Raw genomic sequence first — 16325 nt, forward strand, 5'->3', positions numbered from 1 at the left:
ATGTGTGGCTCCTCTCAAGGCTTCCCGGTAAGTGGACAGAATCCTGATCCAGACTCGGATCATGTCCTTTTAAATGTTTAACATCTCACCTGGTGATTCCTGGCCTCGCCGGTGAACTTCGGCGGTCACGGCCCCCTTCTGGACTCGGCCCCCTCCTGGACTCGGCCCCCCGCTGCACGGCTGCCTGCCTCTGAGTGCTGTGTCACTCGGCTCACCGCTTTCGGATTGACGAGTCACACTCGCAGTCTTTCCACACAGTCAGCTGCGGCGACGCGGTTCAGAGAGCGCAGGGCGACACCTCGGCCGCGTCTCATCGCTCTGCTCTTCCTCTTCCAGCAGAAGCGGCGATGCTCGCGGCTGCAGCCGTCATTCGCGCTCTCTGCAGGCAAAAGGCTCTGCAGGATCGGCTCCAAAGTTTAAGTTCTGTTTGTTTCGCCGCGGAGGGGAACGCGGGTCACCGAGCAGATCTGACCTCGTCTCTCGCTGCCTCAGACGTAACCTGAAGAAGGAAGGACGTTCTTTTTTTTTTTATCTCAATCCATCTCTTCGCTGCTTCATCCCAGCGGTCGGGACGTTACGGCCTCGGGGCTACCTGACAGAAATCTTCCTGTGAAAGGAAGGATAGACAGTAGTCTAAGAGACGGAAAGAAAGAAAGAAAGAAAGAAAGGAAGACAGAGCGTGTGGACTGGCTGAGAGCCAAGCCCCAGGCGGCGCGGAGGAAGTCTGCTTGATTCACCAGGAGTGCTGATTTCCTCGTGAAAGTGCTCCTGCTCCGGGGGCTGACGTGCACAGGAACCTCCCTTGTAGCCCAGGGGTGGCGTTTGAAGAGCGACAGGATGTACGGGACGGTGGGGGCGGCGGGACGGAAGACGAGAAAGGTTACACTTTGAAGTTTGTTTGTCCGCTAGAAGTCGATGGGAAAGTCGGATTCTTCGCCTCCTCCGTGGAGCGGCTAATTTTAACCCCCATTCAAAACCCAGCTTCCCTTTGAGCCGTGTTTCTCAAAAAAAGGTTGTCCTTGGGCAGGGACCACGCGTCCTGATGGACATTTTAACGCGCTCCTCTGCTTTGCATCCTCCTCTTCTGCAGGCCTCCTCCTCCTCCCCCTCTCAGCACACTGCAGCCATGCTGACTTCAGAGAGGTCACCGCAGAGCTCGGGGGTCATCCCGACGCCAACGCCGGAGACGCAGGACGTAGACGTGACGTCGTGGAGCGAAGCCGACTTCGAGGAGAAGTGCACTTACACGGTGACGGATCGGCCTCCGGAGGAAGAGTCCGAAAGCGACGGCAAAACCCGCGCCGAGAGATCCCTGCCCGGAAACCTGGCTCTGAAACGGCGCGGCGGGGCCGCAGAGGTAGGCGGTAGAGCTACGCACGCTAGTTGTTTGTGTTTTGCCGAACTGCAGACTTCTTGCGTCACTCCGACATCCTTCCGTCCAGTAATCCATCCTGAGGCGGGAAATAGTTGACAAGTTGTTGTCAAGTTTCAGCCCGGCTGTTCCGTATGTGTCGAGACACAGACAGAGGCGAGCCCGTCAGCAGCTCAGCCTCAGGCCGCTATGATTAGCCGCTATCGTAGATTCACAACGACGCCGTAGACAGCGGCCATTAGAATGCTGTGGAGTCGGTGTGTGGAAGGTATCGTGACTAAAATGATACCGAAAAAAACGAATGGATTATTCATGAAAAGGAACAGATGGGTCTTGGTCTAACTTGGATCCCATTCAATTTTGACAGAGATCCGGATTCCCGTCTGGATACAAAAATATGAGGATTTTCCCATTTACTTATAATGGAGGCCTTAAAAAAAATAAAACGATCATTAATTTTAACGTTAAAACCATTTATGGATCCAAGAGTGAGTTAAAAATGCACATAAACTCTGATTTACTTTGACTTTTCATGTGTATAAAGACACCAAGAACAATCTAGACCCGGTGCAGGTCCAGTTAGGAGGGGGACGAGCTGCTTGGGGGAGGTCTGTGCTCTCCGAGTGCGTTTCTAGTTTATGCAAGTTTTACTATTAGATGTTAATCTTCCAGGTGTGCAGGATACAAGAAGCTAAATCAGCGACAAATTCAAGTAAGGGTTAAACTCTCTGGGGACGCAAACAAATTACCATTGCTATTGGGGGGGGGGGGTGAAGGTGCAGGCGACCGGACCGGGTGACATCCGACACTCTCCGTTGACACCTTGAAGGCCTGAGACAATTTCACACCTACAGATCGCAGAACAAGAGGAGCGGTGAATTTTTCATGCGGTCGAGAAACTGAAGAGAACTTTGGCTATCGGGTTATGAAATATTCAGGAAGGACAAATTCTGTCGCAAACCGGGCAGAACCTTTCTCCCGTGGAAGATTTGTTGCGGGAGCCGAGAAACAAAAGTAATGCCGATGAGATGGGCTTTATTCCACACAATGTCATCCCTCAACTCCGGGTGCATCCGCCTCCTCTTCCTCCTCCTCCTCCTCCTCCTCCTTCTCCCCATTCTGAGAGCTGCTCTGTTATTTGCAGATTTAAAGTCCTCCTTTGTCAAACAGGTGCTCGGGGTGACCAGCGAGGAGCCGATTCCCAAGGGGACGCGATTCGGCCCCGTGGTGGGGGAACGCTACGCCAACGAAACGCTGCTCGAAGACGCAGACAGGAAGTACTTCTGGAGGGTGAGTGTGCGAGAACCTGACTGTGGGGGGGGTTGTGCGTCTCGAAGCCATTCACATCCTGCGTCTCCGCCTGGAGAACTTGCTGGCGTGGCGAGAGTTTAGCCGCTGTGGTCGATTTGTGTTCGACTTTGCCTGCCACGGCTGGGGGGGGGGTATCGTTAAATGTCACCAACACGCATGCAGGGTTTGGCCCGTTCCTTTCTCTGCTCTCGAAGGTCGCACACAGCTGTTCGGTTTCAGTGACGCAGCGATTCTCCTCTCTCTCTCGCTCTCTCTCTCTCTCTCGCTGCCCGTAAAAACACGCCACACTTCTCACACATCTGCCGCTTCTCTGCGCTCGCAAGCTCTCGCACTGACTCAGCGAGGAAGTGGCTTTCAGCCCGAGAACGGACGCGTTACGAATCGGCAGCATCAGGACATCTTCCATTTACAGTCAGCAACCTTGAAATCACGCAACCCCAAACCAAAACTCGCAAAATAGCCATAACACAGACAGTCTGTTAGCAAAAAGCCGTGAGTCAAGCTTGGAAGAGCAGATAAGGGGTAGAGTTATAGCCCCGAGCGGAGGGAGGCGTTATTGTCTAAATACGCTGAGTGTAAGAGCTTTTTAAAGAGTCGAGATAACGAAGGTACCGCAAACACAGGACGCCCCGATGTCATCCGAAAGGACGCACGGTTTTAGGCATGTCCCAGGTCCTGATTTGTCATCGCCGCCGTCTCGCTCTAGGTCTTCTCTGAGGGGCGATTGCACCACATCCTGGACGGTTTGAACGAGGAGAGGAGCAACTGGATGCGTTACGTCAACCCGGCCTGCAACACGGAGGAGCAGAACCTGGTTGCGTGCCAGAACGGGTTGGACGTGTACTTCTACACCATCAAACCCCTTCAGCCGGGCCAGGAGCTCCTGGTGTGGTACTACCCGGATTTTGCCCGGCGATGTAACTACCCTCCGCTGGGCCGACTGGCTGTGGACAATAAGGGTAAGCGTGCCAGCGGTAGAGACTGTACATTTAAAAAGTAACTCTGAAGAAAGACGAGAAATCAAAGCACCGACTGACTGACAGACTCTTTGTGACGGCATTTAAGAAGTTGCTCGGTCACACCCACGGCTGTTTTGTTGAAGCCAAACACAAAGGAGGAGAGTATCGTCCTGAAAGCGGAGAAGGTCCGTCTTTAGGTATGGCCGTCGTGCCGGATTTCAGGACTCTGGCAGTGTTTCGGTTTACCCTTTCCTGTCACGCACAAAGGATTTGTCTTTCATTCGCCGACACAAAGCGAACACATTCTATCGCAGAGCCCTGATGCACGCACCAAAATACTCATTTACTAGACCTGGCCTCTTGGAAAAGGGGGGTGGGCAGTGTTCATGCAGGTAATGGCTGCTCTTTATTTGAGCATGTGGACATTGATTGTGTCCAAGAGTGCGGGTAGAACGTTCAAACTCCTGCGTTTCATTTAGTCTGTTGCTTCCGCTGCTCTGGAGTGCTTCGGTTCATCAGAATCTCTCCTCGTGACTTCCTGGACTTAAGGTTAAAGAATTTACTTATATTGGCGTCAGATTTGGAACCCAGATTTCATAAGAGTGACCCGAGTGAAGTAATAAGAGGGAAGTGTTATTTATATCTCGGATGACGTGTCGTCAAGCATCTTTTAGGACTATTTATGCCCCGGTGAAATCTGCGGGTCATGAGTCACTCTCAAATTTAAAGTAGTTCCTCATCCTGTGCAGCGGTGGAAAACACTGGCCGACACGCTAATGCAAACGACACGGTTGTACACACCAGCTGTGCGCTATCTGTGTCCCGATCGGACGTCTATTGTTTCACATGTGGTGTCCTCTTTCATAGAGCACAAAGGCGAGGCTAGGAGACGGATTATAGACGCGCTAATCTTTACGCTATAAAACAGGTTAGACTGAAAGTAAAGACGAACAAAGATTTTATCGAGAGCCCCCTGCGATCAGGCCGGTGTCCTTGAGAAGTCCATCCTTCATCTGAATGATGACACCTACCGTGGTTGTTTCTGATGTCATTTCTCTATGTTGCAGAAAAGAGTCCAACTCAGGAGAAGACAACATTTAAACGTGGACACAGCGTCTCTGAAATCCTCAGAGACGAGCCCTCCAAATCCCAGGCTACCTGTCCCGGACGTCTGGACGGTCACTTGTCTCGGACCGAACTCTCGCCGTTTATTTGTCCCCACATTGTCTATCCAATCCGTCCCCACCCAGAGTCCATCCATGCCCATGGATATGCAACTCTACAATGTCTGCCATCCTGCGGTCCTCCAGCTCTGATTAGTCCCACCCCCTCCAGTTTGCACTTCACCTTTCAGCACAATCAGGTCCCCGCTATATCCAAACCCTACCATGAGGCCCCCCTGCCCGGTAGACTTCACCCGGCTCTCAGGCATGCTTCCTATCCCCTGCCTCACTACTCGCTCGGCCTCAGTGGGATTTTACCTCATTCGTATCCATTCAACCACGATCGACTTAACTCTCACCCATCACTGTCATCTCCTTTACCACTATTGGATGGCTACACACACTTCCCCCTCCCCCCTCTGGCCAATGGGCACAAAGACTTGACACTGGCACCGCCCAACACCAAACGAGAACGGGTTCCTTCACCAACCAGTGAGCACAAAGACAACGGAAAGACAGACTACCTCAAGATCCCCTCAGAAGAGCGCAGAGGTTTCCAACAGTTTCCTCTCGGCGACATTAACACGGACGCCACGATATCCGCCACACGCAGCGCCTCGTCCATGGTCACCTCGCTCCGCAGAGCACTTCACTCTCTGGCGCCGGGAGGAGGCTCGCCGCCGGTAGGCGTGGCCGCCGTTTCAGACCTCCTCCCCTCCAACCCCACCTCTGCCACTCAGAATAGTCCAGAGGATGCCACGGACCTCAGGAAGACCAAAGGAGGTGGGCAGATCATCGGCTACAAGATGCTGTCTTACCCCCTCACCAGGAAGAACGGAAAGATCCGGTATGACTGCAACATCTGTGGGAAAGTCTTTGGACAGCTGTCCAACCTCAAGGTTAGTTCTTCCTCTTCTTATTATTATTAAAGCAAGGCGGGGCAAATGGGAATCCCGACTCATTTCTGTCTGGCCGTACTCAGGTCCATCTTCGAGTGCATAGCGGAGAGCGTCCCTTCAGGTGCCAGACCTGCGACAAGAACTTCACTCAGCTGGCCCACCTACAGAAACACTACCTGGTTCACACGGGAGAGAAACCTCACGAGTGCAAGGTAACGCAAAGACCGGGGAGTGGGGGGGACCGCTTGGGTGGCCAACGTGGAATCTTCAGGTGACTGGTTAAAAAAACACGTTGTCCTCGGCTCTGGTTCACCACAGGTGTGCCACAAGCGGTTCAGTAGCACCAGCAACTTAAAGACCCACCAGCGGCTCCACTCAGGTGAGAGGCCTTACCAGTGCAAGGTGTGCCCGGCTCGCTTCACGCAATTCGTCCACCTGAAGCTCCACAAGCGGCTGCACACCGGCGAACGACCTCACAGGTGTCCCCGCTGCCCCTGCGCCTACCTCCACTACTGCAGCCTCCAGGCACACCTCCAAGGCTTCTGTCCTCTTTCCCCCCCGACCTCCCGCAGACTCCCGCCGGAGGAGCTGCATCGGGTCAACTGCCAGATCGAGAGGTTCGACATCAGCGAGGCGGCAGAGCAGCTCGAAGCCATGGCGATGGAGGCCGAGATGGACAAGGGGATAGGTGTGGACTTGATAAACAAGGTGAAGACTCATACCTCTGGCCACCAGGGCGGCGCCGTGGAGGAGACGGAGCTGAGCACGCTCCTTCGGCATTCAGCCGGCGTCTAGGTGGAGTCAAGCCTTACTGATCCGGCCATACGATCCCGACGGGGATCAGCAGCCGTCCGTTCCCGTCCCGCCTGAAGCCTGGAATCCGTACGGATCGCCGATAGCCCAGAGCAGCGTGTAACTTCACCAGCGCAGCCTGCGGGGACAAGTGTCTCGATCAATTTAATGTACACGTCTTTGTTAATTTATTCTGATGTAAATCTGAAATGTATAGAAACAGATTTTCTACTTGCGCTGTTTTTGTTTTGTATATCTGGAACATCTTTGTATAAAAACTAAATATGTGACGAGACAAAAGTTTTCCTTGGTTTGTTGCGTCGCTGCGTGACACACTGTTTCTGTGTATTCTATATATATATATATATATAGTGGTATTTATGACTGTGCAGTACATGAGAATGCCAACGCAGAGGAAAGCCCGTGTTAGTGTGCGACATGCACCGTAACGTGGGCGGAGGTGACGTAGACAAACGTCCTGTTATGAGTCTGAGGATTCTCAGCGGCGGTAAGTCAACCTGAAAACAGAACCGACGCACGTTATCGTCACGACTTACGAGATTCTGCCGCTAATGCGTGTGAATTCTAGTTGCATTGAAATGTCTAGGGCCTAGACAGTTAGCCTAGCCTCTAGGCTAGACTCTGTGCACTCAGAAACACGCCGAAAGGGTGTCGTTTGTTCAAAGCAGCCATTAAACGATGAGAAGAAGACTTACAGCTTCAGCGGCGATGATCCCGATCGGGCTCAGAACCATCCAGACCCAGACCCAGAAGGTTTGGGACGCTGTCCTGCTGGATCTTCTGGGGCCTCTGGACCAGCGGTACTGATAGTGATGAACACCCCCCCACCCCCCACCCCCCTATCAAAAACAGAAAGATTAACCAATTTATACAACATCCGTTGTAGCGATTATTAAAGTCTAAAAACTGTTTCATTTAGAAAAACGACCGGATTTACAAAAAATTAATAATTTACAAAAAATAAATAATAAAAAATAAACTAGCGAAAATGAGTAAACAAACAAACAAACGCCTTTTAGAACTTTTTTTCAAAGGGAAAAGGCCGACTGAGGAGGAAGAAGAGGAGCCGAAAAGAAAGCTTCATTTAACAGACCAACCAGGAGTCAGACTCCAAACACGGGTTTATCAGCAGGTGACTCGTGTACCAAGTCCGCTCTGCGTGATGTGTGGAGACAAGCTAGAGAACGAGGTGATGCTTCAACACACAGAGAGCAAGAACCCTGGACTAAAGAACCCCGGACTAAAGAACCCCGGACTAAAGAACCCTGGACTAAAGAACCCCGGACTAAAGAACCCCGGACTAAGAACCCCGGACTAAAGAACCCCGGACTAAAGAACCCCGGACTAAAGAACCCCGGACTAAAGAACCCCGGACTAAAGAACCCCGGACTAAGGAACCCCGGACAAAAGAACCCCGGACTAAAGAACCCCGGACTAAAGAACCCCGGACTAAAAAACCCCGGCCTAAAGAACCCCGGACTAAAGAACCCCGGACTAAAGAACCCCGGACTAAAAAACCCCGGACTAAAGAACCCCGGACTAAAGAACCCCGGACTAAAAAACCCCGGACTAAAGAACCCCGGACTAAAGAACCCCGCACTAAAGAACCCCGGACTAAAGAACCCTGGACTGGACTAGTAGGTTCCATAATCAATAGTGTCTTGGTTGAACCTCAGATTAAACATTCTGTTTCCAAGCGGGGGGGGCAGGGGGGAGAGCAGCGGACGTTCGGTAAACCGATGTCCCTTTAAAAAAAAAAAAACCCGCGCCGTGACGTCACCAGCTTTGACAGCTCGGGGAGGAGAAGGGACCGGGCTGAAGGATGCCCAGGATCGAGTCCCCGTCATGATGAACACGGTCGGGGCGGGGGCCCGCAGGACGCCGTGCGCGGCCCGGCGGACCGGATGCTGGATCGCCTGCTGTCAGGCGACGCTGCTCGGCGCGTCGGGGCTCGTGATCGCGGCCGAGCGGAGCGCTCGTAAGTGGGCACGGAATTCCCTTCCATTCCCGGTGTCGGGATGGAAGTGAGGACGGGACAGCTGGTGTGTGTGTGTGCGTGTGCGTGCGTGTGCGTGTTTCACGAATGGAACGCCCGTTCTGGACCGGAGACACGTTTTTAACGGGGACGCTACCCGCTGGTTTGTTTTATTCATCGGGGTGGCGGAGGGGGGCGGGGTTAGTGACGGTCCAACCTCCACAGCAAAGGTCAGTCTCTGGAAACCTGGGGTCAGCTTTCCTCCCAAACACAAACAGTAGCTTAGAAATACGATCTTTTTTATTGTCGGGCTTTGAAACGAGCCGCTGGAGTCGGTTCGGCTCGCTGAGATGTGATGACTCAGAGGCCCGCGGCCCGGCCCAAAGGGGGGCAAGGTGACCGGAACCCAACACGGTGCGACTCCCAGCAGGTACGGCGTCCCCAGGGGATAGAGATGCACCAACCCGACTCCGGCGGTTAGCGCCGCTGCCTCGCAGCGGGAGGGTCGGGGGTTCGACTCCCTCGTTCCTGAATCGCGTGACCTTGCGTGACCTTCGTTCTCTTCCGTTTCGCCAGTGTTCTACTGCATCGGCTTCTACCTCTGGAACGAGGAGACGCAGTGGGCGGGGCTCACCCTGGGGCTCCTCCTGCCCGGGACGGCGGTCCAACTGCTCAGCATGAAATGGTTCCGTGACGACGGCGACGACAGGCGACGCCGCCTCGCCGTCGTACACCTGCTGCACCTGGGCATCTTCAAAAGGTGAGAGGAAGCCGTGCAGCTGCAGCTCCGCCGCTGACGCCGTCGCCTTTGTCTCCGCCCTTTGGCAGGCTGTGGGACTGCATGCGCTACGTGCTGCGAGGGCAGGACTCCGTGGCCGAGCTGGGCGCCGTGGTCATGCAGCAGGCGGACGTCGCCGCCCTCTGGCTGCTGGAGGCGCTGGTCCTCACGCTGCCGCAGAGCCTGCTGCAGGCCTACGTGGTGGTCTCCACCGACGTGGGCGTCGCCTCCCCAGGTGGGCGCTCGCCTCGGACCGTCGGCCCGCGGCTCCTGCGTGTGAATAACATACTTCCTGCTTGTGGCTCCGCCCCCCCCCCCCCCAGTGGCCTACTGCTGCGGGCTGTGCGTGCTGTCCGTGTCCTGGGCGCTGGTGCTCTACAGCCGGGCCTGCTGCCTGATACGCCCGGGCCACCTGGCCATGCCTCCGGCGGCCCTGCTGTGCCAGCTGGCGTGGAGGGCGGGCATGTTGGGCGCCAGGGTGACTTGCCTGGTGTTCTTTGCGAGGGTGTTTAGCTGGTGGGTCTGTGGCGTGGCAGGTGAGCACCGCATGCACGGCTGCGTGGCCGGAACTGGACGCCCTACCCCCCCTCCCGCCCCCTCCCGCCTCTCTTTACTCTGACCTCCAGGCTTCCACTGGCTCACGGCCTCCTTCTGGTTGGTGTCGCAGCAGCCAGACATCTGCACCGGCCCGCGGGCCTGGTGCGCCTTCAACGGCGTCGTGGGGCTCGTCCACGTCTTCCTCTTCCTCAACGTCAAAGACGGGCCGTCGCGCTTCCGGATGTCCAGTTTCTATGCAGTAAGAAGCGAAGCCCGGTCGATTCCGGGATCCGGTTCGTTTCGGCGTCCTCACCTCTGCGACCTTCTCTCCTTCTGCAGTTCATGCTCGCAGAAAACGGCGCTCTGCTGCTGGCCGCCTCCGACTTCCTGAGCGAAGCCTCGTGGGACAACGTGACCCTCCCCGCCGCCGTCCTGTGCAGCTTCCTCCTCAGTGAGTCTCCAATGTTTGACCTTCAGCGTCTGAACTTCAGATGCCTGAGCCCCGTTTCCTTGCTCGCCAGGCGCTACCTCTCTGGTCATCTACTACCGGTTCCTCCACCCCAAGTCCACAGAGATCTCCCACGGCGCCGACCACAACCACGTGGGCAGCACCTGTCTGGAACGAGGGGAGTCCACCTTCTCGTTCGGAGACAAAGGCCCGCCGGCGCCCTCCATCCACAACCACGGCAGCTTCTCCCTCTCCGGCGTGGCCGGTTCTCTGTTGGAGCACCCGGGGACCTGTGGGGGGCGCCCCAACAGCTCCTGCCCCTGCTACCACCACCACTGGCTCCTCATCCGACTGGCTCTGAAGACAGGAGACCCGGGGAAGGTCAACAGAGCGTATGGAGCCGGTGGAGCGGCAGCCGTTCTGGACATGGAGGAGTACAACCAAGAGTTCAAGGGTGACGAGGGCGTGGCCTTTACGGCAGGGGGCAGCTGCGGGGGGGCGTCCACCTCCGAGTCTCAGGGGAAAGTTCCGGCGCCTCTTTCGGACTGCAAAGACGAGTTCCAGAGCGTCAGCGAGCCCACGTCCACCGAGCAACCCGGAGAAGAGGACAGCTTGGAGACGGAGAGCCCGATGGAGTCGCCCGCATCCGACTTCAAACGTAGCTCGCCCGAGGGCAAGTCCGTGTTCGGAGACAGCCCAGAGCCGTTCTTCTGCCCCACCGAGTCGAGTTCCACCTTGTACTTCAGCGCCGATCCTCAGTCTCCCAGCAGCGCCAGCAACCCGCGCTTAGACCGGGACATGGCGGCGCTGGAGCGGGGCGTCCGCCTCCGCTCCATCCCCAGCGATTCGGCCCTTCACAGAGACGTGCGCGGGCTCCTGGTGCGAGTCGGGCCGCGCTGCGCTTCCACTCCTAAGCTGGACACTGGAGCGCCGGAGGCCCCGCCCAGCGTCCCTCATCTCACGGGTCCGAGGGGGCAGCTGATCATGTCCCGAAGAGACGAGGACGATAACTTCTAGCGTCCCCGTGACGGAATCAGGGAAAGTCATCGAGTAGAAGAAGAAAATACACCAGCTGCTTGGAAGTCACCTCGACGCGTCTCCGTTTAGCCCACGGTGGGGGGGGGGGGGGGGGGGGGGGGGTATGCAAAAACGTTGAGGCGATGCTAAGCTACTTGCGCTCTTCTCAAATCATAAGCTATTTTCTACGAGCACTGAAGCCTGGCGCTCAGAAGTGGAGACAAGAAGGAGGTGATAGCATAGCTAATTAGCCACATGCAGTAGGCGGAGCTTGGGGCGGAAGCAGAGGCAGGTGGGAGGGCCAGAAACTCAATACTTAGCCATGAGAATAAGGAAACGCCTTCCAGCCCGACGAGGAGGCCGCTGAGTCTTCATCAAGCCAGAGCTTTTTTTTTTGGCTTGTTAAAAGCACAAATATCTTCTGTACCGTACGTGATTCGCTGTGAGCCCCCCCCCCCCCCGGTGAGAATAACTCCTGGATGTTTTTGTACCATATCAACCTGCCAAAACTGTGTTTCGGTCTTTTAACTGGATTTACATGTTGACCATGTAACTGCTGGAACGTTTCGGGACTTTACATCGTGTTGCGGGATTCGAACATCTCAGGCACTGACTTTTAAAAAGGTCGTCAAACACGCGGCTAAAAGGAAAGACGCTTGTTGCATTTGTTCTCATTGCTGTTCTGTTCAACTGTGAAGTGAAAAACCACTGGTGGCTTTAAAGAAGCAATAAACAGCCGACATTTTGGGGTGACTGGAAACAAGCCTTTGTTGTTATTGCATCAATATTTTTATATTAAGTGTGTCTATTACTTAACGTGTTAAGTCCTCGTGTTCAAATATCAACACACTGTCACCAACGTATTGTTGTATCGTTGCACCCAATGATACACACATTCTTGTGGCGTCGCCGTGACGACAATGCCCTTCAAATGCGTTTCCTAAAACAATAGCAACTTTTAAATGCAACCTTATGACTTTGTTTTCATAAGATGCTACCTTTATCTCCTAATTACATAATATGACCTGACAGTATAGCTTTATTCTTGTAATATTACTTTTTTGAAAATATATATATATAAATATATAAATATACTGCGTATTGATCCCTTGCCTGTGTAACTAGTTACCTGTGTAACTAGTTACCTGGCACGCGCCGGCACGCGCCAGCAGAGGTAAAACGAGTTCGCAGCCTGGACAAGGTATTTGCTGCACTTGCCCTTTAAGAGGTCGCGCATGCGCACAACGGCGATAAAGTTAACTCCAGGACTTTCGTAGGCAGAAAAGCCGATTTTTTTTTAAATAGTGGCGAACCCCCCCCCGTTAGAGCGAACATGGCCTTCCGCCGCAGGAACAAGAGCTACCCGTTCTTCAGCCAGGAGTTCCTGATCCAGAATCACGCGGACATCGTCTTCAGCCTCGTGATCTTCGTTCTGATCGGGCTGATGTTCGAGGTGAGCGGCGCGCTCCTTTCAGCTGTTCTGAGGTCTGCCACGGACGGGACGGAACCCGAACCCATTGGTCCGTCCGTCCTATTCAGAGTCTCAGATCAGTGGAACTAGTTTCACTAGTTACACTAGTTACTCAGCTACACTTTTCCTCCTTTTTTCTCTTGCACAAGTTCGTTAACAGTGAATTTCGTTTGGATTTCAACCTCTGTTTTGTGACTTGAAAAGCGCAGCTCAACGGCCGCGTCAGCGCGTTCGGCTTCTCACCGGCGACCGAATGTCTCTGATTTTAAACGTACATTGGAGCCTCGTTCCTGCCAGTCCGTTACAAGACGAGAAACGACGATCGTCCGTCGCCGCAGACGACCGGATGAATAAGAGGGGGGGACCGCCGGTTCCAGCCTTCAGAATAAAAGCATCGCGGTCGCTTCGAGCGAGCGTCACAACGCGTCCGACGTTGGATGCGTCTTATTTTGAAGAGCCAACGCGGAAGTGTTGCGACCTCTCCTCGCTAGCTTACCAGTAGCTGTTAACTGCCACGTCTCAAACCTTTGAGCCGCTGCCGCGGACTGCTCGAGGCTGCTCGTTACCTGGACAGGTTTCACCGCCGACACGCAGCAAAGTTTCTCACGTGCGCGCGCATCGCCCACTTTAGCTTTAGCCAATGTTTCAACCCGGAAGTGTGTCCGCCGGGTATTTCCCCCCCCGAGTTCTGGTTTCTGCAGAAACAACTAGGATGTGGCTGAAACTGATTCTGATTTTACACCTGTGATTTGTGGCCCCGCCCCCCTCAGTGTTCCGATCACATCTGACAAATAAAGATTGGAAATCAAACAGCTGATTCAGTCCTGTTCTGTTAAAATGAAAACGTTTTTTCCTCTCATCCACATCTTCTCTATATTTCCAGGCGACGGCCAAGACGGCCATCCTGTTCATTCAACCTCAGTACAACGTCACCACGGTAACGCCAGGTACGCGCTCCGGGCCGGCGTCTGTCTGTCCTGACCCGGCGGTCCGGCACCTCCTCATAAGCCTGTGTTTGTCTTTGACTCCTCCTCCTGCTGCGTGCGCCCAGAGGGAGAGGCGACCTTCTACCACTACGGCTGGAAGGACGGCGCCACCGTCCTGTTCTACCTCTTCATCGCCATCATCCTCCACGCCGTGGTGCAGGAGTACCTCCTGGATGTATGTACTCACTCGCGTTCGCATCCCCGTTGGCTTCGCTGCCGCGGTACTTCCTGTGGCGGGCGGCTGGACCCCGCCCTCGTTCAACCCGATCTCCTGTGTCCCCCGCAGAAAGTCAACCGGCGTCTCCACCTCTCCAAGAGCAAGAACACCAAGTTCAACGAGTCGGGTCAGCTGTGCGTGTTTCACTTGGTGTCCAGTGTGTGGAGTTTTTACGTTCTTCTAACGGTAAGCGTGGTTTTTACAACCGCTAAAATCAAACGCCGCGTCTGCGCCGAAGCCGGCCCACACGTCTGTCTCCGATTCATCCTCTCAGGAGGGATATCTGCTTCACCCCAGCACCTTATGGGAGAACTATCCCCACGTCAACCTCAGGTATGAGCGGATCGCACGCCGGCCTTTGATCTTTGTTGGTTAAAGGGACAGTCCTCTCAAATGTCCCTGTGGGACACCGGAATGCATTCAGGAGGGTCTTTGTCCTGTCCCGTGTTCCCGCATCGCTGGCCCCGTTTGCGTTGCAGATGCATTATGTCTCTCCGAACCCGGCCGGTCCAGGGTTCTGCTCAAGGTTTCTGCCTGTTAAAGGGAACCTTTTCCCTCTCTTTGCGGTCCAGGTTTCAGGTGAAGTTTTTCTACCTCACTCAGGTGGCTTACTGGCTCCACGCCCTGCCAGAACTATACTTCCAGAAAGTGCGCAAGGTCAGTGAGGAGGAGAGCTGGAGTGGGGCTCTGTGTTTCTGCTAAGCTAAGCTACGCTAAGCTAAGCTAAGCTAAGGCGCCTTTGTTTGTGCAGGAGGAGATTTCCCGCCAGCTCCAGTACATCTGTCTCTACCTGCTGCACGTCTCTGCAGCCTATTTATTAAAGTAAGTGTCGAACAGATAAGCGGGATCCTTGAAGGCATCACGCGCTCCTCCTCCTCCTCCTCTTCCTCCTGCAGCATGAGCCGCGTGGGTCTGGTGCTCCTCTTCCTCCAGTACGCGTCGGAGCTGGGCTTCCACATCGCCAGGATGCTTTACTTCATCGACGAGAACCACCAGAAAATGTAAGCAGCCTCCTCTCGATCCGGGCCGGCCTCCTTCGCCGGGGGGGGGGGGTCCGTCTCTCACCGTGCTCCACGCTTCAGGTTCGACGTGTGGGCGGTCAGCTTCGTGTTCACGCGGATGGTCACGCTGACCCTGATGTTCCTCGCCGTCGGCTTCGGTCTGGCCCGTTCAGACAACCAGGAGCTGGACTTGGAGAGCGGCAACTTTAACACGGTGCTGATAAGGTAATGCCCCCCCCCCCTCGCCCGACGTTCCCGGGAATGATTCACGAAGGAAGTGCCGACCGTTGCACAACGGGAAGGGCGTGGAAGCAGCCCGGAGTTCTGACGATGATTGACAGACGGTGAGTGGACGAAGTGGACCAGTCCAAACTGTCACTGGGACAGCTGATGGTGCTGGGACGGGGGGGTGGGGGTGGGGGGGGTCGTTGCATCCTCTCGTCCAACCTGGCAGGCTATCAGACGTTAGCCGTAGCTGCACGTTCCGTCCGATCCGGGACCAGGAAGTCCGCACAGCCGCACTAATCCTCTTACCTCTGGCGCCGCCCCCCCCAGGATGACGGTTCTGCTGCTGGTGTGTGTGACCCAATCCTGGCTGCTCTGGAAGTTTATCCGCTTCCAGCTGAGGCGCTGGAGAGAGTTCAGACACGAACAGGCCGTTCGCAAGAAGGTCGCCGGCAAGCCGGCCCCGAGGCCCCTGAAGAGGGACTCCGGTGAGCGTTAGCGTTAGCGTCGTCGCATTTAAAAACAACGAAACAGGGATACGATTCCTAACGCGTTTCCCCTCTCTGCTAGTGGGCCACCACGAAAACGGCGTCCTCAAAGCCGAGAACGGCGCGTCTCCTCGGACCAAGAAGCTGAAATCTGCTTAAGACGCCGCGCCCAGAACGCGGCCTTAGCCCGGGCCGCGGGTCGTCATCAGCACAGCAGCGAAGGCTCGTCCAGAGCGTCCCGGGACGCCGCTACAGACCGAGGCTGGAGCGCTGGGAAACGACATCCTCGGAAACCCCTCGAGCCCGACGGACATTTACTCCTCATCATATCAGTGTTCTTCTCTTCTCCACGCACGCATCCCGTTATCCCGCCGCGAGGAGCGCCATCGTACGCAGCGCGATCCAAACGGAACGCGGCACATCCGTTGGCATCGGCGGCATCGGTGCGCGGTCCCACGCAGAAGTACTGCAGTAGTACTGCAGTAGTACCGCTTGGCTTGTTTCTCCGGAACAGAAAAACGTTCCCGACGTCCCCGAACGCCGGAACATCCGAACCGTTTCCACCCGACTTCCAGTCGCCGACGGAGGAGCGCCACTTCCTGAATGTTGGAGATCGCCACGTCATTCCATGTTTTTTATTCAATCGTTTTGTTGATTTCTTTATT

The 16325-nt window shown here is 55.1% G+C and overlaps 3 protein-coding genes across 3 annotated transcripts; all 3 read left to right on the forward strand.

The window, feature by feature from the left end:
* LOC137909345 (PR domain zinc finger protein 1-like) lies at nt 1–6667 on the forward strand. The gene is made up of 7 exons (XM_068753796.1): nt 1–27; nt 1091–1357; nt 2543–2662; nt 3390–3642; nt 4710–5704; nt 5788–5916; nt 6023–6667. Exons 1-7 carry the CDS (start codon nt 1–3, stop codon nt 6497–6499), a joined length of 2268 nt encoding a protein of 755 aa, XP_068609897.1. The 3' UTR covers nt 6500–6667.
* A 1695-nt stretch (nt 6668–8362) lies between these two features.
* Nucleotides 8363–11272, forward strand: xkr5a (XK related 5a). The gene is made up of 7 exons (XM_068754002.1): nt 8363–8495; nt 9069–9252; nt 9321–9505; nt 9594–9806; nt 9897–10066; nt 10147–10258; nt 10329–11272. Exons 1-7 carry the CDS (start codon nt 8363–8365, stop codon nt 11270–11272), a joined length of 1941 nt encoding a protein of 646 aa, XP_068610103.1.
* A 1285-nt stretch (nt 11273–12557) lies between these two features.
* Nucleotides 12558–16309, forward strand: tram2 (translocation associated membrane protein 2). The gene is made up of 11 exons (XM_068753600.1): nt 12558–12725; nt 13627–13690; nt 13795–13904; nt 14016–14132; nt 14221–14279; nt 14519–14603; nt 14698–14768; nt 14843–14947; nt 15029–15172; nt 15503–15660; nt 15743–16309. Exons 1-11 carry the CDS (start codon nt 12606–12608, stop codon nt 15817–15819), a joined length of 1110 nt encoding a protein of 369 aa, XP_068609701.1. The 5' UTR covers nt 12558–12605; the 3' UTR covers nt 15820–16309.
* The last annotated feature ends 16 nt before the right edge of the window (nt 16310–16325 follow it).

This window comes from Brachionichthys hirsutus, chromosome 20 (genome assembly GCF_040956055.1).
Source record: "Brachionichthys hirsutus isolate HB-005 chromosome 20, CSIRO-AGI_Bhir_v1, whole genome shotgun sequence".
NCBI lineage: Eukaryota > Metazoa > Chordata > Actinopteri > Lophiiformes > Brachionichthyidae > Brachionichthys > Brachionichthys hirsutus.

Excerpts from the sequence above, each read along its gene's own strand:
- LOC137909345 (XM_068753796.1), top strand. The coding sequence starts at position 1 with ATGTGTGGCTCCTCTCAAGGCTTCCCG. Across the intron at positions 28-1,090 it reads GCTCCTCTCAAGGCTTCCCG|GCCTCCTCCTCCTCCCCCTC; the intron begins GTAAGTGGACAG and ends CCTCTTCTGCAG. Across the intron at positions 3,643-4,709 it reads ACTGGCTGTGGACAATAAGG|AAAAGAGTCCAACTCAGGAG; the intron begins GTAAGCGTGCCA and ends TCTATGTTGCAG.
- xkr5a (XM_068754002.1), top strand. The coding sequence starts at position 8,363 with ATGATGAACACGGTCGGGGCGGGGGCCCGCAGGACGCCGTGCGCGGCC. Across the intron at positions 9,253-9,320 it reads CACCTGGGCATCTTCAAAAG|GCTGTGGGACTGCATGCGCT; the intron begins GTGAGAGGAAGC and ends GCCCTTTGGCAG. Across the intron at positions 10,259-10,328 it reads CCTGTGCAGCTTCCTCCTCA|GCGCTACCTCTCTGGTCATC; the intron begins GTGAGTCTCCAA and ends CTTGCTCGCCAG.
- tram2 (XM_068753600.1), top strand. The coding sequence starts at position 12,606 with ATGGCCTTCCGCCGCAGGAACAAGAGCTACCCGTTCTTCAGCCAGGAG. Across the intron at positions 12,726-13,626 it reads TGATCGGGCTGATGTTCGAG|GCGACGGCCAAGACGGCCAT; the intron begins GTGAGCGGCGCG and ends CTATATTTCCAG. Across the intron at positions 15,173-15,502 it reads TTTAACACGGTGCTGATAAG|GATGACGGTTCTGCTGCTGG; the intron begins GTAATGCCCCCC and ends CGCCCCCCCCAG.